This window comes from Oreochromis aureus, linkage group 10, assembly GCF_013358895.1.
Source record: "Oreochromis aureus strain Israel breed Guangdong linkage group 10, ZZ_aureus, whole genome shotgun sequence".
Classification (NCBI taxonomy): domain Eukaryota; kingdom Metazoa; phylum Chordata; class Actinopteri; order Cichliformes; family Cichlidae; genus Oreochromis; species Oreochromis aureus.
In genome coordinates, this window is record NC_052951.1 from 25773511 (window position 1) to 25800160 (window position 26650).

General features: G+C 40.0%; 1 protein-coding gene across 1 annotated transcript; it reads right to left on the reverse strand.

The window, feature by feature from the left end:
• trim37 (tripartite motif containing 37) lies at positions 1-25285 on the reverse strand. The gene is made up of 25 exons (XM_031738254.2): positions 25031-25285; positions 23144-23213; positions 22878-22979; positions 21477-21517; positions 20900-21016; positions 20617-20704; positions 20378-20500; positions 18479-18602; positions 17288-17355; positions 16194-16318; positions 15876-15926; positions 15424-15505; positions 15205-15281; positions 14280-14459; positions 14066-14180; positions 13613-13804; positions 13124-13257; positions 12916-12998; positions 10882-11130; positions 8535-8843; positions 6457-6603; positions 4225-4423; positions 4027-4118; positions 3570-3680; positions 1-2543 (listed from the first exon to the last, which is right to left on the reverse strand). The coding sequence occupies exons 2-25, from the start codon at positions 23162-23164 to the stop codon at positions 2497-2499; spliced, it is 2877 nt and encodes a 958-aa protein (XP_031594114.1). The 5' UTR covers positions 23165-23213; positions 25031-25285; the 3' UTR covers positions 1-2496.
• Positions 25286-26650: the final 1365 nt, after the last annotated feature.

Consider the following 26650-nt stretch of genomic DNA (forward strand, 5'->3'; position numbering starts at 1 on the left):
TTTCTCAGTATCATAAAACATTTTATTTATTACACACACAAGAAAAAGGAAATATACACATAAAATTATAGACCGCAACTTCTGGAAATGTAAAACAAAAGCAGCTTTTGACAAAACAACAAGTGAAGAATATGAGCTTTTCCATGTTTCAGTCATGTATGTGAAAGCGAGCAACAGTAGTAACAGGCGAAAAGGCAGAATTTACAAGATGAGCTGCAATGGACTTTTTCAATTTCTAGTGTAAAGACTTGGTGCGCACAAGAAGTCCATCTTCTTTCAGTCCAGCTGTTAAAGCCATGTGCATTCAGGCACAGCCTCAAAAGAACATACTCCAACATATTTACAACACAAACTCCCGATTATGGGAAGAATAAGTGGCTTTTAAAATGCTGAAGGGTGAAGGAGAAAGGTCTGACAGAGTGCTCGACATGTTTTCTCCCAGTGAAGTGCAGCAACAGCGTTTCACTCGTGTTCGCTCCGTTTGTTCAGAGAAGTGAGGTGAGAAATAATTAATCCATCAAGAAAAGCCAGCAGGGCAGCAGAGCACACGTTACATAATTACAGCGATTCTTATTAAGCTCTGCTGTCAACTCCTCAGAAAACTAAATGTGCCTCGACTTTAAAGGGTCAGTTCACCCAAAATTAGAAACGTACTTTTATTCTGTGCAGATTATTTTTGTTTAGTTTGCCCCCCCCCCCAAACTCAAAAAACTTCCATCCTGGGAAGTTTTCATTAGAAGGTCCCCACATATTTCCAATTAAATTATCAACAGTAAGAGGGTCTAGAAGGAAAGTCATTTTTCAGAGCTCCCCAGACTAATTAGCACTCACCTAGAGGTGCAGTAATTATTCAGTAAATCTAGATAAAGAGGAAATTAACAGGCAAACTTTCTGATTAGCCGATCGTTTTTTTCTACGACGGTCATTTTTCACTCTTTGGGACCATTAAATACGCCAAATAAAAAAAATCCTGAAAAAATGATCCGTAGGATTAATCGAGAGAGTACTAAGTAAATGCCCTGCATGCCCCTCCATCGTGTCCTTGTAAGAACAGCAATCTCACTAATAGATACCACGACGTAAGCTTTTTAATTTGAGTGTACTAGCCCTTTAAAATTTGCACTTTTGTGCCTGAGTACAGCCCACCTACAGAAACTCTCCACAGCAGACGTGCTGATACGCCACATCAGGAACACAGAGGTGTTACTAATAATTTAAACAGAGCTACTGCCTCAGTTTCAGCTCTTCAATGCTCGCTCACTCACTGCAGACTTAAAACGTGGAATAAAAAAAAAAAAAAAAAAAAAAAAGAAAAAAAAAGGGCAGTTGTTTTAGTAGTGTTTGAATCTGTGGGAATGGAGAGGAGCAGGTGTGGATAGAGTCCAGTAAAGCTAACAAAGATTTTTACAGAATCAAGAGAAGACCCAAACTCAGACTGCTCCTTTAAATTAACAATAACTGATGAGCTGTCAGGTGTGCCGTGTGTGCGTCGGTCTCTGCGGGCGGAGGCCCGTTGCCCTCCAGTCACTGGTGTTTATGCAGCTGTTGAAGTGAAAACACCTGCCTGAGAGTCTGAGCGTCACCGCGGAGGCTGCGGCGTGCTATGAAGTTTCAGCCCACAGACTGCAGCGGCAGCTTCATAAACCACGTTACTCAGTTGTTCGTTTAGCCTTTTCAAATGTCAAATAAAGTCTGACGCGGCTGTTATTAGGAGGGAAGACATTTACATGACTTACAAGGAAAGCTAATGGCTCACCTCGAGAAAAAGAAAACGAAAACTGCGTGTTTGAAACGAAGCGTTTGAGCGGTGGATAAAGAGAGCCGAGTGGGTGAAGGAAGAGGAGAAGGTGCTGAGCCTGAAGGGCAGGAAGACTGAACTCAGCATGAACAGCACAGCAGTAGAAACACTAAACTCTTATTGACAGGCTACATATTATTTACATATTTATGCTGTAGACAGGCCAGACTTAGAAAAGCATTTATACACAAGGAATTAAATAAAGTGACTAAAAAGCACTGCAGTCCTGCTTCTATGCACCTAACACTGTTAGAAATTCAGTCATTAAACAAACAGCAGTGTCGCCATTAGTACGTGGCTATTAAATAATGAGACTAACTGACTTACGTAAACCCAGTGTTGCTATATAACAGCCACACTGACGAGCAAAAAGCAGCACCGAGGGGTCAAACCCCCGAATGAAGACAAACCCAGAACAGAGAAAAACAACTTTAAAATCAAACTGTGATGTTGTTTGTCTTGAAGGGAGCGGCTCTGTTGTTTCTGCACAACATGAAGTGATGCCCTTAACAGTTATTTCATTAACTTATGCCATGGTCCTATAATGAAAACATTTAGGAAACTAAGAAAAAAGTGTTTGTTTTCAGTTCATGCATAACAAATAGTTTCTACTCTACAGCTCTGTGTAACTAGCACATGTGTCCTCTCCAGCCGTTATTGCGTCGTTATTGTGGCGTGAAGGCGGCGCTCTGCCGCGCTCACCTGTCAGCGGGTAGACTCATGTCATCAGACAGGAGCTGCTCTCCTGGAAGAAGTAAGGAGAGAAAACATGCCAATCTGTGTGTTACTCATAACACTATTACACTATTACAACACAAAATCAGCATCTGATCAGGAGACAAAAAGTACCAGGAAATTCCCAAACATCTGACTATTAAATAATTTTAGCTTGCAGTAATCCACAAATATACAGATGAGGGAAAAAAAACAAAACAAAAACTGCCAGGGTCATAATCATTAGTCTCTCTGATGATGTGCATCATTTTTGCTGGATAACAGCCTGCTGTCTCACACACACACATCTCCTGTGGGATCCCACTCACCTCATCCAGTTGCTCTCATGTTTTAAAAAAAGTAATAAAAAGAAGTGGTGCTAATAATTATCAAATATACTCGTCCCCCAAAATCTGCGGGGACTACGTTCCAAGAGCACCCACAAACTGTGAAAACTGTGGATTTTGGATGTGGTCAAAGAAAATGCCTATAAATACCTTTTTAAAAATAGTTTAACCCCTAAATATGCATTCGGCAGTATCATAGAGCTTTAAGAAGAACAAATGAAAAACACAAGAACACCGAGCAAAAGACTCAAGATGGCTACAGGTGGTAAACTGATGATGCGGGAATGCTGGACTCCGTCTGCCAGAGATGCAGTAAGGAGAAATGCATAACCCTCTCGGACTGGCTACCTTTAAACCTCCCGCCTCTGAGTACAGGGGTAGTACACCATCCCAATCTGCGTTGTCTTTAAAAAAATAAAAAAATAAAAAAATAGTGGAGGACGTGCATGGGTGTACATGAACAATTATTATTTAGGGTCTAAGGAACAATCTGCGAACAACTGAAGCCGTGAACTCTGTACATGAATACTATACACACACATACCAAAAAAGTGCTAGAGCAGAAAGAGAGGGAGGAGTGTGTAGAGCTGATAACCACCAAAGAAAAAAAGAGGCAACGTTAACAGATTCTGCAGAACCTGAACAGTGATTTTAGTATCTACATCATGCACCTGGGCTCTGCCTCATTTCATGTTGTGTGCGCTGGTTACCTGTGCAGGGTGGAGTGTGGTTGTCATAGCGAGAGTTGTTGCTCTGCAGGGCCTCGTCCTCAGTGTCGCTGTCACTGCTTGTAGCCGTCACCAGGACAGACGCCGGCTGATCTGCAGACGAGACGAGAAAGAACGAGACCGTTACACGTGTGCAGAACTCTGTAAGTTCCAACTTCTCAGGCACGGCTCGCTCATAATTCAGTCTTACAGAATTCTTATTGAATTGATGGATTTCACAGAACATCAGTCAGAATATGGGAATGACTTTTCTTTTTTTAATTAAAGAAAGTATCATCAGGCTCCAACTTTGCAAACTTGTACCAAGACTAAATTAGACTGACTGACAGGGACACGGCCTTGTAGCATGACGCACAAAACCCTGCCTGGTATACAGGGAGCCAATCCAGATCATCAAACACAATCATTCCTGAGGCTCGCAGTTAGAAGGTGAACCAACCTTCACATGAAGGCAGCTGTGCAGACGGCCCCTCCGGCAAGGACTGATGGGAGTTTCCTGAGCTCTCAGATTCACAGTCCAACGCAGCTGCCCTGCAGCGGGAAGAAACGGAAGACTTATGGGACCCTGATGTGCAATAACACGGCTGTCTCTTGCAGATATAATTTTTCTTGTGCGTGGGGAGTCTCTGGGTCGTACCCCAGGCTCCTGCTGCCACAGTTTTTGCTTGAAGTCATGTAGCTCGGTGCTCCCAAGGTGAAGATGTCTTCCCTGGACCCCGAGGCCCCGTATAGCTGTTGCTCCATCGTATATTGCTGCTTAGAGGTGGAGGGCTGCTCTGATGCGGTGCTGCCGAGAGACACCAGGGGCCCCTGGAGGCTGTCAGCCTTCAGCACTCCTGGAGTGAAGACAAAAGCCAAGTCACGTGATGGAAAAGTGGGAATGTGCTAAGAAAAGATAAAACAGGGAGCTGAGTGGGTGTGACCATAAAGTAATATTGTGTATTATTTTTATAAAAAAAGCCCTGCTGGCGAATCCCAGAACCCATCAGTCATTAAACTGCAAATCAAATCTGGAAGCACTGAAGACGCTGTCATAATAAGTTTCCTTAGAACTCGAATAAAAGAAGCACTAGCGTAAGCTTCGTCTTGAGGAGTGTACAGAAATCTCTAAGTTCAACCTATTTGGGCACGGCTTGCTCGTGATTCATTAAAATCAGGAGTTTATCTTCTTTGGAGCATAAAAAGTGTTTCTTGGGAATCAACGTCAAAGATCGTGAGACGTTCAGTTTGAAAATTCCACTCTGAATAAGTTATAAATGCCTCTGCAATGAAGCAGGATTTTGTCTCATCCAGGTTCATCCTGGGTTTTCTGTACCATGGAGGAGGTTCACACTTCTCATCAGGGTGTATCAGCTTTGTAACTTAAACTGCGAACGTAATTAGAGATAAACAGATATGAAATCACCGCCTACTGATTAATTCCTTGGAAAACAGCATCACCATTCCTGAAAAATCCCTCCGACCACTGTGTGCAGACAGTATTATCTAATTTCTTTCCGTTTCCCTGATGATCAGTAAAAAATATAAATTCTTGGAGAAAATTTTATTGTTTCATTATTTTTCTGTTGGCTGTTAATAATTTTTATCGTTCTACAAGCAGAGCTTGTATTTGCTGACCTTACATCCAGTGTGCATGCAAACCCAACTTTAAAATTAATTTAATAAAATACTTAATCTTCCGTATCTTTACACATATTTACACAGTTGGCCCACTTTCTTTCCAAGCTTCAAATAAGTTCAGTTTCATTAACATAGTAGCTCTTTTACTCAGAGATTGGTTATCTCACATAGCTGACTCATCTGGAGCAGCTGTGTTACTTTTATTCTGTATTATGGTTTTAACCTCTTCATATTTTTCAGAAATTATAGTTTAAAAATCTTCCGTTCAGTTGCCGATACACTAAACAATGCGATTGTTCAGATGCTGGCAACGCCAACCATTTTTACGTGAACGTTCATACGCAGATCAGGAAACCCTGGGATAACTTAAAAAGTTAATAACCAGCTTTGTGTAACCACTTATCGTGATCGCCAGTGTTGGGGTGAGTGAATCCCTTCATACTGCAGGTTTAGGAGAGTGTACACTAATGTCTTTGGATATTCAGACTGTTTTAAAAGTGAACTAACTCCAGGCCACACCATAATACTGATATGAAAAGTTTTAAAAGCTCAACTTCTTAAACCACAATTTATGATGATTACATGACTCATAAAGGGGAGATCATGAACTGCACGTCTAAAGGCTAATCTAATAAAGTCACCTATAAAAGTCAGGAATCCATTTTTTTTTTAATTCTTATAAAACTGGCAAACATTAGAAATGGAGAAGTGGCAAAACAAAATTATTTTTGCCATGAACAGAATTTGTGTTACTGTTTTTATGTCGGTGTTAAAACAGAAAAGCAACTAAAGAATCACAAACTATTTTGAGTCTTAATGGAGCAGTACAGGGGAGAGTAAATATAAAAATCAACTGCAGGAACTTCAGGATCCATCAGGCGGATACTTGACTGAGTAAAGCGCACTCAAGCAGTCGAGCTCTGCACCCCTAAATGTTCAGCACAATCACTGTTGATTCTCTAAAAAAATAAAAAATTAACCCTTCCCTATCCATATTTTGTCCCAACAGTTGTAAATGTTCACCTGAAGTGACAAAGTAACAAACAAATGATCACCTGACTCTGCCATTCGCCTTTATTGTACTTTAAAGATCAGTGTTTCGGTTTTACAACATCTACTGTTCACGTCATTCTCACAGATTTGTATTCTGTTTTTTTAGGACAATGTTACACCTTGGCTGTGATTTTATGCAGGTTTAAAGGAGAATTACAAAAAAACAAAAAAAAACAAAACAAAACAAAACACTGACCCTCTGCTCCTCCCATCCCATCTTTAGGATGCAGGCTGAGCTCCGGAGCAGCTTCTGCTCCTCTCAGGTCTTTTTCCATCTCCTCTGGACTCCTCCTCTTCACAACCAGAGAGCTGCTGTCCAGGACAGGAGACAGAGACTTCCTGGCTGCACACAGAACACAGACACACAAATGTAATAATAATACTAATAATAATAATGATAAAAACCAAAAACCATATTGATTGTGCCAGCAGACGTCCCGTGAGCCTTGTTATCTGGAGTTTAGTCTAAAGATAGTAAGGCAGGCCTTCCTGGCTTAGTGTCTCAGGGTAATAGGGGAATATGGAAAGTAAACTAATCCATCTCTTGACTGTGCCAAAACAAAAACAGCATAATTTGTCCTGACAAAACTGAATTTCAAAAAGTCCAAAATTTCTCTGAGCTCATTTTTCAAATGAAAAAATTGGCCTGAATATCACCCTGATGTTTCACTGATGTTTCCCAGAGCTAGCAGGCAATTCTACAGGTTTTACGCAATGATTAGGGTTTAAAGAGTTTATTTCTCTTATAAGCTATTAATAAAGCTACAAATGATGTAAGGTTAGTTGGATACACAGAAGTAGCAAATACTGACTTTCAATGTTGTAATTCCCAAAAGACACAGAAAAAAAAAAGAAAGAAACTGAGGCTATGCCAATCTGTCAGCTTGTTTCAGTTTTAGCAAGAGCATGTTAACCTGTCAGGTTTTAGCTTAGTGGATTCTGAGAGTATACACAATATAACGTAAACATCCTGTTCAAAAACAGCAGAGCAAAACAGCAAAATTTAGACCATGTAACATATAACATATTGGAATCATATAAACACTTAGCAATAAATGAGTAATAAAAAATACTGCTGGCCCCCAGTGGTGTCCCTTAGCCTTGTAGTAGATATACTTGTGGTATCAGTTTCAAAATCCTATGTCGCCTTGTTGTAATGTCATCGCATTCAGAAGATTTTCAGAAAACTTGACCTCTGACCTCGAGGTCAAAGTCACCAGGCTGTGAAGTTGTCTGAGATTTTTGGTAGATGTACCTGTGGTATCAATATTTGAAAATCTCAGGCGACTTCCTTCTTGAGTTATCGTGTTCACAAACTGGGTGTCCACACCACCCACCCAGCTGGGTGATGGCAATGGCCCATCAGCCTTTTGCAGCTGATGGGTAAAAGCGATATGTGTCACTTTAATATTTGGCAGTATTTTACGTTTCTGACCCAGTCCGCTCAAAAATGCTGGCCATCTGTAGTGAGTTAGTCTATTTACTCTAGAGGCGAGTGCGATTTTTGCGACACTCGAGTATAACTTGGAAAACGTTAGCTTATAACCAACTACTGTTGTTGTTTAGCCGATTCATACTACTTCGCATGTTGCCGGTCTCTAAAAACACACATAAAAAGTTGGTCACTGTTTTCAAGATTGCAGGGCAACATGGTGGCTCCCACCAACTGGTGCCCACTCTTATGCATTTTTAATGGATTAATTCTAATTATGGAAATTTAAAAGACGCAGAGTGAGTCTGACCCCAGATTTATTCAGTGATGAACAACTATACCCATTCAATAGATTTATTGTTCAAAAGATAAAGAAAAAAAAAAATATCTGTAGGTCATCATGTACATTTTCTGTGATCTCCCAGCACAGAAACGATGCTCTCTCTCTCTTATGTTCGTCTGCTTTTGCAAACCCCCCCCCCCAAAAAAAGAAAAACAGTATTCGGGACAGCCCTACATATGAGTACCCTTGACAACTGACAGTGTGGCAACCCACACAGATTGTCCTCTCTATTCAGGTTTGCACATTTGCTGTGTACTTTGTCCACCAGAAAAATATGCCGTGTAAAAAGAAGCAGCATAGTTTTCACACAGCTCTTCATTTCTACATTGTTTTTTTCTTTATAAAAAGAATTCAATAAATTTATTTCCTCAAACAGAGATTGAGATCAACAAACGGACCAACTGTTGTGTGGGTAACCAGATAACTCAGATTCCCTGTTTGGTGGAAACTGTCACTGTTTACACATTAACACTGAACAGCCTGGAACAGCAGTCCTCACCGGGGCGGCAGGGTCTGGCTCGAGCCGCAGCTGCTCTGCCCACCAGGTCGAGCTCGCTGGGTTTATGACAAGCTGCCATCTCTGAATCGCTGTGATGAGACGGCAGCTCTTCAGTGCCGAAGGCCCCAGATGGGCCAGGCCTGGGCTCTGCTGACCCCCGCGCCTCCAGCACTTGACACTTGACGTCGGCCATCTTGCTGCGGACCTCAGCCATCTGAGCCTTGAGGCGGATGAGGACCCCCGAGTCTGGAGCCGATCGTCGCACCACCTGCGGACGCCGCTCTCGTTCCTTCCTTGAGTGAGGGTGAGCTGAAGACACAAGAAACAAGTTGGAGAAGCAGAAAAGGTGAAGCCCCAAACATATAGCTTACAACTATGTTTGGGGCTATGGTCTCAAGCTGCATGGTGGTTCAGGGACCAATCAGAGCCTCCCTGTTGGTATTGTGAAAAATCTAAACATCAAATGTACCTAAAGTGTTTTCACAAACCGCATGGCAGTTATGCTAAGTCCGGTTTAAATCCTCCAAATACTCAGGAAAACACTTCAATGTTTCCTTTATTACCTCCTTTAGCAGAGAATAGCGTCTCACAATTCACAACAAGTGGTGCAGCTCACATAAATGTTAATTAACAGTCTGTTTCCTATTTCATGCAATAAACTGCTGCACTAAAGGTCTCAATGTGGCAAACATCTTATTTTACTTTATATTGTTTTTTAATGACCTGTAAAAGTACATAAGATGAGATTTTTGTAGTCCTTCAGATCACTGTCGTTTCAGACTTAATAACATCTGCTGTTACACGGTGCGAGGGTAGTTTGTTTCCCTAAAAACTGTTTTTCTCTTTCCACCTTTCTTCAACGCTTTTAATCGATCAGGTCAAGAGAAAGTGGTTACAAAAGGATGCTGGTGGTAATGGTTTTGACCATTTGTAGCCATTTAAAAAGATAAAACAGGTGCTGATACGACTCCAGACAATTCTCAACTCCATTATTTTCTAATCAGGAACATTTTGCTAAAGTGTGATTGGTTAGATGTTCATTTTACGGTGCTGAACGTGCCACTTAAATTTTCATATAAACAAAAGAATTTCACTTACATTTGTTGTTATTCAAAAGCCTTACAGTATATTCACATTAGTTAATATTACCCTGGGAGCCATTTGTAAGAATTGCGGAGGTTGTTGTTGATCTTGATCCTGTGTGAATTTGAGATGTCTGCAATTTTTAAAGAAAAAAAAAACTACAACAAATTAGCTCCAATGTTTCTCCTAGCAGAGGTGCTGTGACAATATTAATCCCAAGCAAACTAATTTTGGTCTTTTTCTTTGTTCTTTTCACAAAATTCTTGGTGCTGGCTGCACCCTTCTTCCTCTTTCCTGTGAGTTTAATTTTCCACCCTGAAAATTAAAAATTAAAAGTTTGGCCTGAAGTATTTTAGATGTAAATTCTTGTCCATAGAAAGCAGCAAAACCTATTCATATCGAAAGCAAGTTCAAATCCATCAGAAGAGAAAAGGATGAGATTGATAAGCATGCAGTGAGGAGCGCACACAGCAGTTATCAAGTAGATCATGATCAGTAAAACTTAGTCTGAAACTGATGACCACAGATCAAAGTAAACTCCACTAAACAGAGATTTCGCTCATCCTGTATGACTCCCACAAAAGTGGATGGGTGGGGGGGTGGGGTCACACGAGGCTCGCTGGTAAACCTAATCCTGGGCAAACACAGTGTTTATCCCCAAAGCCTACAGAACATCCTACATGTGTTTTCTATGCTTAAATATGTTGAAACTAGTGCTGTTTACTAGTAGTGACCGAAAGAACGAGATCGCGGATACAAGCGGCAGAAATGAGCTTCCTCCGAAGGGTGGCTGGCCTCTCCCTTAGAAATAGGGTGAGAAGTTCGGCCATCCGGGAGGGGCTCAGAGTAGAGCCGCTGCTCCTCCACATCGAAAGGAGCCAGTTGAGGTGGTTCGGGCATCTGACAAGGATGCCTCCTGGGCGCCTCCTGGGTGAGGTGTTCGGGCATGTCCCACCGGGAGGAGGCCCAGGGCAGACCCAGGACGCGCTGGAGAGATTATATCTCTCGGCTGGCCTGGGAACGCCTTGGTGTTCCCCCGGATGAGCTGGAGGAGGTGGCTGGGGAGAGGGAGGTCTGGGCTTCTCTGCTTAGGCTGCTGCCCCCGCGACCCGATCTCGGATAAAGCGGATGAGGATGGATGGATAGTGCTGTTTACATGTTAACCTATGATCTTACAAAGTGTTTTTTATTTTGAGGAACCCCTGTGTCAGAGTTTCAGTAATGACTCCCAGTTTAGTGGGATCTTGTCAGCATGCTTACATACCTTGGCTGTGGAGGAGAGACACTGGAGGCCGAGGCTGAAGACCCCACAGGGACTCCACGCTGCTGCGCTCCTTCAGATCCAGCAGCTGGATCAGAATGACTGGGTCGATCTCCAGGAGGCTGTTACCGCCTGGCCCAACAGCACCGGTGGCGGCAGCAGCAGAAGCGGCAGCTCCACTGCCACTACTACTACGACCGGCAGCAGCTGCAGCACTACGGTGTAATGATCGCACACTGGAGCTGGAACCGCCTGCAGATCAGACACAAAAACAGGGTTCATATGGTTCATGTATAGCTGTGCTTAAATTAAAAGAGGAATAAGGGATTATGGAGTTATTATTGCTCCATTTCTCCTTCCAAATATTCATGTTTATGTGTTATTTGAGCTGTTTCTTTATATTGGAGATCTGGTGCTGTTCATTGTTACTATAGGTAACTAAAACTAAACTAAATGTTATTGTGAAAAACCCTTTAGTGAACTGAAATAAAAACTTGATTCAAAAGTTAAGGACACAATATTTCCTATAGATGTTAAGTCTTTAATATGGTTAGATTTGCCAACACAAAACCTGAGGAGGTTTTAGTGTCTGAACTTCTGAAATTTTTTAAAAGAATTTCTTTTTCTTTTTTTAATCTTTAGACCTACTGAATCTGGGATTCAAGTTTAAGTGAAGCTCAACAGAAACACTGATCTGGTTTCAAGCAGCAGTGAGTCATGTTATTATCTGTACAGTCCACATGAGTCTCTGATTGGCCGGGTTCCAGCTGCTGGGAGAGAAAATTCTCTAAAGGTTTTCCAGACAAAGAAACCTGCATCAAAAACAGAGTTACAAAACAGGCTGGAGTCTCTCGCTGAATTGTAACCTAATCATAAAAAAATAAAAATTACTCCAATGTGGGATGTAAACAATATGCAGCAAAGATATGTTCAACTCTGACATCCAACACCCCCTCCCCACACATGTACACACACGGACACCAAGTGCTTCTATATCGGCAGGCTGCGAGGGGCATGGTGCACCAACACTGACTCATCCTCTTCATGCCTTTCAACACCAACACAGTCAAACACGCCTGAAGGAGCCGCTTTGAGGTCCACCATCGTATCGCTGTGATCTGCCTCTACAGTTGTCAAACAACACAAATAGATTCCTAAAATTCTCAAACAGAGGCTGGCTTTTATTTGCCTCGACTGAGGAGACAACAGGGCCTTTATTTGAGAAAGGACAAATATTTGATGGTTACACTCCGTAAATGGAGGGAATTGTTCAGTAAACCCACTGGGCTTTTGTAACAACTTTTAGATGAACATTTTTGCCATAAAAATAATCAGATTTAACGGTTTAACTGCCCTACTGAGTTACAATGAAAACAAACACCATATTCCATTTAAATAACTAAAATATATTAATTTATACTATTAACCACAAGTTACAGCCCTCTAAGAAGAACTTAAGCATTTAGAAATCTTTTTTTTTCCTTTTTTAAAATCATGCTTTCATGTACTATGAATTAAGACTGGCTAAATTGCACTTGTATTTTGATTTAAGAGTATCCATTTGATATTTCTAAGTAAGCAATAGAGGTTTATAATCAACTTTAATATGTGAAAATGTCCTTATTTAGAACATCTGCTGTAAATGTACAACATTACACCTTGAGTAATGTCCATATTTAATATTACTTTAATTGTGTTCTGCTTTATAGTCATGCATGATTGATTTCTCCTCCTGTTGATTTATAGTTAAGAATATATTAATGAAAACTTATATTAGGACAAAATTTGCAGGAGTAGAAAAAATAAACAGTTCTTTGTTGTTCAGTAGCATAAAAAAAATGTGTTCACAAATCACAGTTCTAAGTTTGTTTCTGTTTGCATAGGTTAAATAATCCTTCAGGAACATAACAATAAAGCTGACATCTGACATTTTTAACACTGTTGTGTGTTTAAAAAAAGAAAAAAAAAAAGAAAAAAGAAACACGTCAGCTGTGGGAGACTCAAATCAAACCGTTTTGTGAGTGTTTTAAATTATACCCGTGGCTCCAGCCAAGTCATCAGGAAGCTCTCCTTCTTCTGTGTCCAGGTTGCCGATGAAGTCGACATCATTCTCCCCAGACCTGTGAAAATATTTCTGTCAGCATCCATTTCTTCGGCTTAACAAAGAAACCAAAGCCTTCTTTATGAAATTACAACCATGCACATTTTTTGTAGAAAGTTTCACAATAAAGCCATTTCTGCTCACATGGTCTCCTCGTCTATGTCATTCTCCTCAGTGTTGCTGGTGGCTGTGGAGCTCCCTGAAGTGCTGCTGCCATCCAGAGGGTTCACCTCCTCTTCTGTCAGACAGTCCACCTCCAGGTCACCGTCTGACAGCTCCTGGACAACAGAGGAGCCAGGCGATTAATGAGCTGTACCCCGTGCAGGAAGACACTGGATCCCAAAAACCTCCAGCTCTTATTCATTTGATTTTTAATTAAAATCCAATGAAATGCCCCATAAAAAGAAAATCTGAACATCAATAAATTAATAGCTTCATAAATAAAATATCTAAATAATACTAAATAATTAGTAGTTTTTGACATAGTCATAAAACCTCCAGTGAAACCATGATGCCCATCACCTAAGAAAACCTGAATAAGCTCAGCTATGCACAGACACCCTCTCAAATAAGAAAACATTAAGAAGCCAATCAGCTGGTTTTTCAAAGCCAAGCAGTATTTTCCACCCTCACATTAGAGTCATCATGTTGTGTCCTCTCTTCTTCTTCTCCTTTCTTAGTGTTGCTCAAAGTGGTCTGAATCTCATCATCACTCTTCACCGAGCGAGGGTCTCTTTCAGAGGTCGTGGTGCCTGCAGCGAGCCTCAGGTCAGGAGGCGAGGAGCTGCGTGAGGTCTGACGGCGAAATAGCTCGATAGCGAGCCTCTGGAATCAGAAATACAGAGATTCAGGGAATATTTTTCAGCTCAAAATAAACAGACACTTAATTATGGAAGCAACTCCAACTAGATGAGTCAGAGTGACTCAGAGACTTCATTTGGCATCTTTGAAAACTTTGGAATCTGTTTACTCTAAAACAATAGCTGACAAGAGTCAGCGAATCCTAAATTCAACAAACAGTTAAAAAAAAACCCAAAAAACAACATACCTATAAATATAGAACACAAACACGGACAGACAGAGTACCTCTTTGAGATTGTTGATCTGCTGGATGTAGCCACTCTGGGCCGACTCCAGCTGGCTGATGTACCAGTACTGATCTCGGCACTTCTGGAAAAAGGTAGGTGAGCGAACCTGATAGCTGAGCAAAGAAAACCAATGACACTCAGTCACACTGAGATAAAAGATCTCCAACTCAACTTGATTCGACATTATTAGAATGGTGCATGCGTGTTCTCACCGGAGGACCAGTGTGTCTGTCTGCATGTTCAGGTATCCCTCACTGGCTAGAAGATCAAGCCTGAAGAAGCGGTTGTAGCCCCAGCATTCACCGACCTCAAAGTCAGAGGCGAACTCCCGAATTATGTTCTTTGTGGGGTCACTGGAGGCCTGATGGACCATCTCCACACGGTACTCATATCTACGCATATCAATGACAATATCAACACACAGGAAATGCAGCAAAAGCAGAAGAGCAGAGGATGTATTTCTTTAAAGAACTGAAAGACAATGAACGGATATTTAACACACCAAACTAGAAGTGATTAGTTTTTCAACCCAAAAGGTAAGTATTATTGAGTCCAAGTAGGATCACCTGATTTTGGTATAAATCAGCTAAAAATTACAAAATTTGATGTAGTTTTCTAGTTAAATATTCATCCAGGGGTTCCCCTGTAGCTCCCCTGGTTGAGGAGGTAACACATGTACAAAGGGTTATGGGTTTAACTCCCCAATAAAACTAATTTTGGTGCGTCACTCAACCTCTCTCTCCACTTTTTAACGGCTTACTCTTTAAACATGAAAAAAAAAAAAAAAGTATCATCTCCTCACTAATGCCAAATTCATTTTTCAAACATCCAAAATCATGTAATGTAATGGTTTTTGTTATCCTGTGTATCTATTAGGACCAGATTTTCATTTCATTTTAAAACAACCTTGACAATTCTATGAAAAACACTGGCTGCATTATAACTGAACATTTTTAATCTGTGCGTCTTCCTGCATGTTAACTGTAAATTATTCAAATTGGACTTTAAACCTTTTACGCAAGTCAATTTTAGCCCCAGGCTTGACTGTAAAAAAATAAAAAATTGTCACAGAAAGAAAACAGAGCAGAGGAAGAATTTATTGAAAGAGCAGTCAAAGTACAACAAAATATTACATACTTTGATGTTTCGGGAAGTCCTGCAGACAGTTCGAGGAACACAGACAGATAGTTTCCACGAACCACACCGTTACCATCCTGCAGAAACACAGAGACATGTGCTGCTTTAACAAAGACAACGTGATTTCTGTCTAAATTTCTACAGTTACAATAACCAATCGATGTCAGCTAGAACTGCAGCCAGGTTTTAAAAGGAATACATCAGCCGTTTTAAACTCACTGGGTAGACTTTGAGTCTCCAGCAGAGGCCAGAGATCTGCAGGGGAGGGCTATAGACCGGGTCAGCCCGCTGCCTCAGGGTGCTACAAACAAACACACATATCAAATGAGCTGAAACCCCATCAGGATGTTTTGATAGATTTCCCATTTGAAGCTTTTAACTGGTTATTATTTTTACTCGGACTCATTTTATTTTGCATTTATATTTGAGTTTAACTTGTAACATTGTAATAGTGTGTAAAGAGATTTTAATCTCAAGGAACGTCTTAGTTAAATAAAGGTTAAATAAATAAAAAAAAAACCCACAAACAGCACCTTACATCTTTCCATAGTTTATAAAATCCTCAACAAAACTTAATGATGGTGTTTGAAGGTAGGGAGAAGCTGATATCTGTCAGAGTCAGAGCGCCTTATTTGACTTCACTATGACCAAATGCAGCCTCAGAGATTTACCTGAAGTTGACTAGAACAAAAGTGCTGGAGTCATAGGCAGGAACCAGCTCACTGAAAGCACAAAGAGGAAAGATGACTGCACATAAAAGCACAATAATTAACCTGTGGTTTACGGTCACTGTCAGGTCATTCCCTTTAGTATTATGAGCCATAAAATTTAATCGATTGATTTAAAAAAAACAAAAAAACAAATGGGAATCTCCTGCCACATAACATTTATTATTGATGATAATTTTTGTTATCCCTAGTAGCTACGGTATTTTGTTGCATCCTTCCTGGACCATGAAAAGTGTCCGGTGTTGCAGCTGAGGATATTACCTGGTGAAGTCTGGAGGGACGGGCGTGGTGACGAAGGACTGCATGGGTTTCCGGTGGACCTGCTGGAACATGAGGAGGATCTCTGGGCTCTTTGAGATCAGTTCGCTCTTACTGCAGGAGTGAAGCTGTTCAGCACAAACACGATACAGGAAAATCATCTCGTTACTGCCAGCAAGCAGCTAAACAATCAATGATGTGTTGATTTTTGCTCAGAAAAAATAAACAGGTAACTGAAATTCAACTACATTTTTTACTTACTTCAGTATCAGAAGAAGCAAAGTTAGAATATAAAAGTTCATTCCTTAAAACAAAAACAAAACAGTCTCCCACCTGACCCCCTCAGAATCTGATTCTTTTGTACAAACATTTTAATAAATTTAGAAAAATTTTACATTCATGCTATGAATATCTATGAAAAAAAAGTGCGACTTTTTAATCACTTTAAGGACCTGTAGCTCATATTGTGTGAATGTCCTCTTTTAGAATATTTTTTGGAGGCATCCAAAGTTATCGTACACAATAACTTTGAGATGGTAAATGAGATGACCCATCGCTCAACGCTGCCAGTATTTCTGTATTTAATGTGCTGTAGTATTTGCTGGCTGCTACTCTTAGTGCAGAAAAGCTCATGATTCATCACATCACATTGTAAGAAACAATCGTGCAAATACAACATGCCTGCTCGCCCGATTTGTCGTGCAACATGCTCTGCTACTCAATAATGAATAAAACAAGTTCCCACAGTGTAAAATAAAGTGCTTACAGTGAATTCTCACCAACTCTGCAGCCATTACCTCATACTTTTGGTTTTATAGCTTGCAGATGTATTGTTTGGATACACCTCAAATTAGTTGTTTCCTTTTTAAAAACAGTTAAGAGCACAGTTGAAACTTTTAAAATACTGCACCAGACACTTGCTATAAGAGAGGATTTAAAATATACCTTGACCTTAAAGACTGGAATAGTGTTGAATCAATGAGACAGCATGTGCTGCTGTATTGTGTGTGGGGTTTCTCAGCTTTAATATTACACAACTAACAATATGCAGTAGAAAAAAAGTGAATGGAGGCTTTGATCTGCTGCAGACGACCAACCTGATGCTCCACCTCCTGCAGCAAAGACTCCAGCAGCTCCGTCTCCTGGGTCAAGGACGTCTTCTGGCCTGATGGGGAGGAACGCAGTTCTATTTTCAGTACTCTTGTGCTGAATGTCAGCCCTGATGGAAGCTGCTGAGAGCGAGTGTGTGGGAGTGCAGGTTGTGTATGTGGGCGCCAAGTGCACGGATCCACTCAGTCCAGATAAATATTTCATATGTATATTACCCGCAGCTATAAAGGGCGCCTCTCACTGCTTTCAGTGGGGAGTCTGCGTGTTTTGTTGGGTGAAGGTCTCGACCTTTAGACACATTTTAGAGCCAGTCTTGCAACAACAAGAAAACTGAACACTGCCTTGCGTCTTTAACCTGTTAAAATGATGCTTATTCTATTGGGAATGCATAACCTGGTGGTGACAGAACTGGGATTAATTTATTTAACTGTTGACTATTAATTAATGACTACAGTTAGTAAGGGTGACCCTAACACACCATTCTCTTCAGGTGACTCTAAATGTGTTTTTTCAGCAGTTTCATCTCTTATTTTTTGCAAAATACTGCTGAATGCTCTTTAATTCATGTTTAATTGCATTTTTAAATGGGAAAAAGATATTATGTCACTCCTGTCAGCAAAACGTTCAGTTTTTTAAAATACTAAATTAGAAAATAAGAGTGGACAGCCGAAATCTGGTCATCTCAGACACGCAGTTCTGTCCGTGGGCGACGAAGCCCCACCCACCTGCTTTTCAGCCAATCAGAAGACAATTGTTTGACCTTGTTCTAAACAGAGTTTGAACCGTCTAACAGGCTGCAGGACATCTTTTTGAACAGCTAATCATGCAAAGCCACTCTGGTGAAGTCAAAAATATGCAGATGAAAATGAGAATAATGTGTCCTCTCCTGTAGCCTAAGAGCCAGTCATTCAATTCAGCTTACCAGAGTTCTATCAGTATTTTTACATAAAAGTAGGCAAAGTGTTCAGACATGGAAATAATGAGCTTGAAAGTGGTTAAAAATGTTTTTAAAATAAGATTTAAGGTCAACTGTTTTTCAGATAAAAGCAATGCACTGAAATTATGTCTCATTAATTAAATTGAAGGTTAAAATGTATATAAAAAGCCAAAAAAGAAAAAAACATTTATCAGGACATCTGCTTTTGACAGTGAGTGTGTGCGCACAGTGCGAGTCCTACCCATGAGGGTGATGAGCTTATTCTTGAGCTGGTTGTCCAGACGAGCGATCATCATTTCCACGGCGTTTCGTATCTCTCGGACCCTCTCGTCTTTGGCACCCCTGACTGCCTCAACGTTCCTCTCCTGACCCATCAAACAAACACACAAACACACAAACACACACACACACACACACACACTCAACTTCACTGACAAGCTTTTATTAAAACAACAGTGCCATCTGCTGGATGTCAGCAATACAGTACACCCATACTGACTAAACTCTTTTCTTAAATAAATCTGACTAGGGTTGGAATTAAATGGTTTAGGCTGTGGATTTGATATCATTTTGAAGTCTAACCCTGTGTGTTGATAAGGACTGTTGTGGTCGCTATATCACAATATCACATCTATCATTGGATGTGAAGCATAGAAAATTGGGGGGTTAACAAAATAATTCCACTTATATGATTTATCAAGATGATATTTCATTTTCGAATGGCAGTATAATCACAATATACCTCGAGCTAAAATTTGACTACTATGACAATCTGGGATATGGAATTCAGATTAATGCTGTCCAAAAATTCTGGTCTAACAGACGAACATGAAGGTATCCTGAGGCTATAGAAGCATCCTAAAAACTCTCAGGATACATCATTCAATAGACACACAAACCAACAAAGTCAGGCACCATCACAGAAAGCATTTAGCCTTTTAAACAGGAGAGTGAGCTCATCCTCTCCCAGGACTTATTATATTCAAACAAAAAGCAAAAGCAGACTCCACAGACACTGAAACTGAACACAAGCTATGACGCAAACAGAGTGTTTTTGCTTTGTTACTGACTTGCACTTATTTCAGCATTTATGGGCATTATAATATATTGTGTTATATTTTATTATTATCTATTCTTTGTTTCACCTTTCCTCTCACTCTGTCCATCATGTCAGGTGACATGATATGTGTAAAGAAGCAGGTAGAGAGTGGATGCTTTCATAAGAGAGAGGGAGAGAGAAATGGGCAGTCTTCATACAACTCATCTATGTGCATCTTTCAGAAGTATCATGATAAGAGTTCCCTGAGTTCACTGCAGTTTGCTTTAATGTCACTGCTCAAATTGAGAAGGCCAGAGTGACCCTCAGGTGCTCCTGAATCCCACCACCGAACTACAATAATGTAGCAGTTTAATCACACATATAATGACCAAGAAACACTGCAAAGTGCTTTGTCGGGACATTTCATGCTGTACCACGTGGAAGTTAATAACCTGAAACTTTAAAGTGGGCCTCAGAGGTCCTGAGTTAAAACAATTTCCACAGGCTCTTTGACTTAAGCTTTCCTCTACAAGTGGGTCATTAATTGGGCTTTATGGATTATAGAGCTGATTTTATTTCTTTGTGCAAAACAAAAATACTAGTTTTTTTATATGTTAATGTCAGAAAATAAAAACATTTATGCATTTTCTGCATCAAAAAATGAATGTGTATAAATTCCTGTGGCAGACAGTGTAACACATTTGCTTATCATAACAGCGGCTTGTAAGATACAGCAATACATATAAAACCCATTCCTTCAGCAGAGAATCTAAACTCTACTTAAAGCAGCATAAGTCACTGTGGTAATCTAGACAGCTAAGAAGAAACACCTCTGTAATACTGAAAACTGACTTTGCCTCAAGATAACTCGCCAACCCATTAATAATTCTTCATAGCTGAGGGAGAGAACATCCCTCAAGTCCCATGAATGTCAAGAAGAGTTCAAATATGCACTAAGATACAAATCTGCAGTTTAAAAGATTTACTGAAGAGGTGAAGGTGAAGAGTGATGAGTGCACGAAACAGGAGTTTGATCTGAGAGGATAGTAAATATCAAACTATTGAGCATTTGTTGTTCATAAGAGAAAAAGCAGTCCTCACCACTTCCTGCACCAGACTGATGAGCTCCATGAGGCGGCGGCGCAGCTTGGCAACCTCCTCCTTCACCTTGGTCACATGCTGCTCATAAATCTCCACCAGGGGCTTAAAGGTGTGGCCGCCATGCTGGAAGCAACCAAAACAGCAAAATTCACCGGACGCCATCTGACTTTTACGTAACGGAAAACTCATTAACATGGGCGTTTCTGACTTTGCCAACTATTATATAAGTGAAGCATTACCATGCCTCCCCACAGGGCACACTGGTGACAGATGCATTTCTTACAGGTCCAACAGAAAACACTCAGCTTCTCGTGATGGTTCTCACATCTGCAGAGGAACAAGACAACCATTGTTTATTTCCCTCAACTGTACCAAATATTATTATTATTCTTTGAGTTGAGCATCACAGAGCATTTATAAGTATGAAGGGGAATTTAAGGAAGACAGGGATATAAAAATGACAGGAAACCTTTCAACTCAGAGAACAGGACTAGGACTGAAAGAGACTTGTCAAGAACTCACTTGTCTTTATCGTTGTCCTCGTGCTTGGTGAGGCTGCAGAGCTGCAGGGTGTCCAGCTGCTGGGTGACCTCCTCCGCCCAGCGACAGTTGACAAGCTCCCTCAGTTGAAGTGGAGCCCCGTACAGAAGAATGCACACACATATTTTAATAACTGCATAGCTATTCCACACTATGAAGCAGATCAGAAAGTTATCTTGAGGCTTTTTGCCTGTTTTGCTATGTTTCATCAGTTTTATTGGTGTTCTCCTTGCCCATAGGATATTCCAGTAGTAGACAGTAGTACATGCCACAGTTGCTACATGGCACCACACATAACCGATTCTTTGTAATCTTACCTTTCAAGTGTTTGACTAAAGACATAATATGCTTTATTGTCTTGGTGAATGAACTCACATCAAATTCATATGTATTCCACGCTGTTACATTGTGAGTTGTATAGCTCTTACACACTGTTTTTAGTCATTACTCTGGTCTTACCAGGTACCTTATGAGTTCAAACAAAATTAATATGGACCTTGAAATATTCCACCAAATGTGATGAGATATATGAAGCAGATGTGTGTTAGCAGGTGCTTACCGACAGTGTGGACACTGTGCTCTCTGCTCCGTCAGCCATCGCTGTTACACAGGAGAGATTTCAGCTTAAATACAAGCAGCACAAACAGTCTGCCAAAGATTCATGATTCAGGACAGAGTTGGAATCATTTTATATTTTTTTCTTATTTGTACATTTCTTATAAAGACCAAGGAAAACTAAACTACACAAACTGATCCTACTGAGTGTGAGGATAAGCAAAGACTGACTCATGTGAATCATCAGCATCACACTGCTGCAAGGGAACAGTAACAACTATCAGTCTAAGAACTAATATAAAGGTGGTTATTGACTTGATAAGTCATCCCAGTATTTATCAATCTAGCTATAAAACATGAAAGAAGTAGTGGTGGCAGCACATGACCAATCCCAAAACCAGTCACCATCAAATTTTACAAAGATAAAAATAACATTTAAAAAAAACCACAAAGGTCTTAAACACATAATAATGGCATTGTAAAGCGCTTTGGGTGCCTTGAAAAGCGCTATATAAATCCAATCCATTATTATTATTATAACTGTGGGCTGAAAGATACACAGGTGTGCTGTACAGTGTTTAGATTATTATTTTTTTTAAAAAGTGCTGTCTTAATGTTTGTGTGTTCTTTAAGGGTTTGGATAGTAAGACTGAAAAAGCTCTACATAAATCCCAACTGTGTGATTTAACAGACTTATCTGTATCACCGCTTTATCATTAATGGCTCAATCACATTAGAGTAAAAATAGGACATCAACCTCATTTTAAGTAGGAAAAGGGAAAAAAAAAAATACAGCCTGCTGCCGGGTGACTTACATTATCTTATTTATTTATTCCCCACATTCAGTGATTGATTTCAAGTAGTTGCAGAAAGCAGTCGGTTGCCCAGAGGCTGAGTGTGAAACACCCTCAACCAGCAGGTGACCACTTTTAATCACAAGGTGGCTGCACAGTTTGGCTGCTGGGAGGAAACCTCTCAAATAATTGTGGTCTAACTCTGATTCTGTGATCACTCATGGACAGATTGGCAAAGTTTTGCAAATATCTGCCGTCTATAAAAACAGATTAGCGACACGGTGCAAGCAATCTGAGTTAGTATGCGCTAATAAACATCTGCAACATGTCCTTCTGCAACAGGGAACTCCACAAAAATTGTTGGCAACTGGTTGCATTTGGTTTATATTCCTGTATAAAACCAAGGTTGTCAAGTATGTATGTTGTTTTGTGGCCCTTGTCTTTGAAACAACTATTAGAAAAGCAACATGACTGTACGTTCATTGCACATGGTCGCAGTAATTTTGGTCACGTTGCAAAATTGATTAGATAATTTACTTGTAAAAACTGAATGTAGAGTTGTGGAGTGAGGAGAACATTTTCTAATCGCTGCCATGTCTGAAAAGACTCACTCGTATACAGCTGAAGCAGCAGAGTTTGGAGCAATGTGGACAGAGGCGAGCATCCCTCAGTTTCTCCATGCAAATGAAGCATCGAAACACCTCAGCGATGCTCTGCACAGGGACAGAAGAACGTTTTAAGCCGACTACAGCCACAGAACTCAACACCACAGATTATGAAGATTAAACCATGCACATTACATGAATCTGGGAAGTAATACACTATACAATACAATATATAATGTAATACATCATAGAAGTCTAACAGGGAAACTGACCTCAACACTTTGCTCATCCATTTCAGCCAGTTTGAAGTTCTGGGCCTCACAGACAAGTCAAACAAGTATTCTAAAAATGAAAAACAGTATAAGGTTATATGAATAAACAAACTGTCCTCTAGTTGGACAGTTGAAAGTAGGCACCTGACACCTGAGATCAAGGTTTGCAGGATTTGAAACCTCACAAGGAGTTCAGAAGGTTTACAGATGTGATGTAGAAACTTGATGGCTTTACTGCAAGCACACTGAGAATGGACTCTTAATTTTTGCTTTAATTACTTACATTTTTTAAATGAAACATCACTGCATAGAAATAGTGTTTTTAATCCAATTTAGTAATTTTAAGTCTTTCTAAAACAAGTAATATTACTTTTTAAAATAAAAACATCACTTAATTGTTACGTTTAAATCTACACTCACCAGCCACTTCAGTATTACCCCCATTCAACTGGTAGTTAACACAAATATTTAATCAGCCAAACACACAGCATCAACTCAGTGCATTTAGGCATGTAGACATGGACAAGATGGCTGATGGAGTTCAAACCCAGCATCAGAATGGGTAAGAAAGGAGATTTTAGTGACTCTGAAGCATAGCTGTTGGTGCCAGATAGGACCTATGACTGCATAACACGTTGAACCTTGAAGCAGAAGATCAGAAGACCACACCGGGTGCCACTATTGACAGCCAAGAACATGAAAATGAGGTTCACCAAAACTAAACAGGACAACAGAAGATTGTTGAATTTAGTGTAAACAATTGGTGCTATAACGATGTGGGGGACATTTTTTTGGCACACTTTGGATCCAGTATACTATGTGAACGTCTTTTAAACACCACACTGAGTATTGTTGCTGAATATGTTCTAAAAGGTGCTTCTAACGAGCTAATGTGCCATGTGAAAAAGGTCAAATCCCCTCAAACTCGTTTTTTGAGCATGACAACGAGTACTCAAATGTCATTTACAGTAATCAGTCCAGTACAGTACCTTTGGGATGTGATGGAACAGGAGATTCACATCATGCATGTGCAAATGAAACACCTGCAGCTGCGTGATGCCATCATGTCACTATGGACAAAATCAAAGGAATGTTTCCAGCAATTTATGCCACAAAGAATTAATGCACTGCTGAGGGCACAAGGGGGTCAAACCTGGTACTAAGAAGCTGTAAGGTAGCTGGTGAGTGCATATGGTCTGGCAAGTCTGGAGCTTATTTTGCAACTTTAAAAAGCAATTTACTCAAATACATAATAAAGAGAAAGTAGCATAAGTTTTATTAATTTATTTTTATTAATATTTAATTATTTCTTGTGCAAGCAAAAATGGCACATCTTTTACTTTGTCATATCGTATATTACATGAGGTTTGGGAGGTCTGGCCACATAAACATCCAGGAATGTGCAGTAGTAAACAGCAGTTTTTCCAGGTATTTTTTTAAATATTATTATTATTATTTAATATCCGAGTAAATGGGGAAAACGATCAAAATTGTCACCCTTGCAGCTCTAATCGATACTCAATAGTTGCAGGTGGTGAAGATGAATGTACACCTCATTAACATCAGTGCAACTGTGTCTGTGTAGCACAACACAGACAGTGGGCTCGCCTACATTAGCAACAACATGACGGTTCTGAACGGCAGCCTGCAATCTGTGCCAGAGGCCCAGCATCAGCAGGCACACAACCAATCCGACAGCAGCAATGGCAGCAGCTATAGATGGAAGGAAGAGATACCCTGAGAGTAGCATATAGCAGGATAGCCTGAATACAAAAACATATATAAGTGCGTGTATGTATATTTACATATATATCAATGGAGAGAGAGAGAGAGAGAGAGAGAGCTGTCATAGCTAGCTTGCTCGCATTAGCAGGGTGGTTCACTCACCTACACGGAGACTCGGCTCTGTCCACCCCGCCAGATAAACAAACCACTGCTAACGGCTACATTATAATATATTACAACACCTCCGTCGCGTAAAGCATCGCAAAAAATGAAAAAGACTAAACTGCTACTCAAATTTAGTTGCGACAAAGTAAACCTCACACTTTGCCGCACCAGGGATGGTATACAGCTGCCTTTCTACCCAAGCTGAAGATGTAACAGCGGTTGCTGAGAGGCTGTTTGTCCCCTAGCAATAACCAATCGAATGGCTTTTTTTCTTCTTCTATTAATTTTATATGTTTGCAAGTTACAGAAAGTCTGTGGGGCTTTGCCGCCCCCAAATGGAAAGTTGTGGAAGTACAGCGTAAACCTAAGGCAGGCCAAAGCACAAAGTGTATACTGTATAATGATAGTAGTGAATTCAGTATGCCATTTTAAATTCTGTTTTGTTTTGTTTTGTTTTGTTTTGTTTGTTAGATTTTTTATATTATATTAATTCATATATTGATTTAAATGTATACTTTATTTATATATCATATAAAGTTCCTTATTTGCACTGAGATCGACACAGTGGATAAATTACTTTACTTAGCTTTTAAATTCAAGTGTAAAAAATACAGCAGCTCAATAACATAAAATTAACATTCAATACAACTCAGTAAGATACAAAAGTAAAGCCACAAAAAGCGTAATAAAATAAAAAATAGAAAAACTCCAAATAATAACCTACAAAAAGAAGCTTGAGATGTGAAAAATAAACAGGTATTTTTGTGTGAGGTAGTAAGACTTAGAGTATATATACAGTGCTGTGAAACAGGAATTGCCTATTCCTAAGTTCCTAATTTGTTTTTGTTTGTTTTTTTGTTTTTTTAATTTATTACATATTTGTCACACATATTTGCCTCTATATTAAAAAGGGAGTTGGGGTCATATCGTTAGGTTAGCTTAAAGACTGGAAGCAGGTAGAACCAACTAGCCTGTCTCTGTCCAGGGGCAAGAAAATCCACAGTAAGAAAATGTAAAGCACAGTATTTACTGTGGTATTATGCTTGTTTAATCTGAACAAATACTGATGCTTGTTTGTGATCTGAACAATGTCACAACTGGACTTGCTGGTGTGTTTCAGATCATCGTCCTGCTGCAAGTGCACTTGAGCTTCATAGCACAAACTAACAGGACTCAAATCTTTGCAAAAGTTAAACTTTTGTTTTGTCAGTCCACAGAATATTTTCCCAAAAGTCTCGGGAATCATCAAAATCTTTTTTGGCAAGTATTAGATATTTTGTCTACTTGTTGGTCAGCAGTAGATTTCTCCTTGGAACTCTTCCATGGATGACATTTTTCTTGGACTCTTTCTTAATGTTGAATCATGAACTAACTGAGGCAAGCGAAGCCTGCAATTCTTTAAATGATGTTTCTGGTTCTTGTGGGACTTCCTGCATGAGTTGTCACAGAGTGTTTTGCCTTTGGTGGGCCAGCTACTCTTGGGAAGGTTCACCACTGTTTCCAATTTTCTCCATTTGTGGATAATAGCTCTTACTGTGGTTCGCTGGAGTCCCAAAACCTTTGAAACTCTTTGTAACCTATTCCAGACTGGTAGATGTCAATGACTTTTTCTCAGCT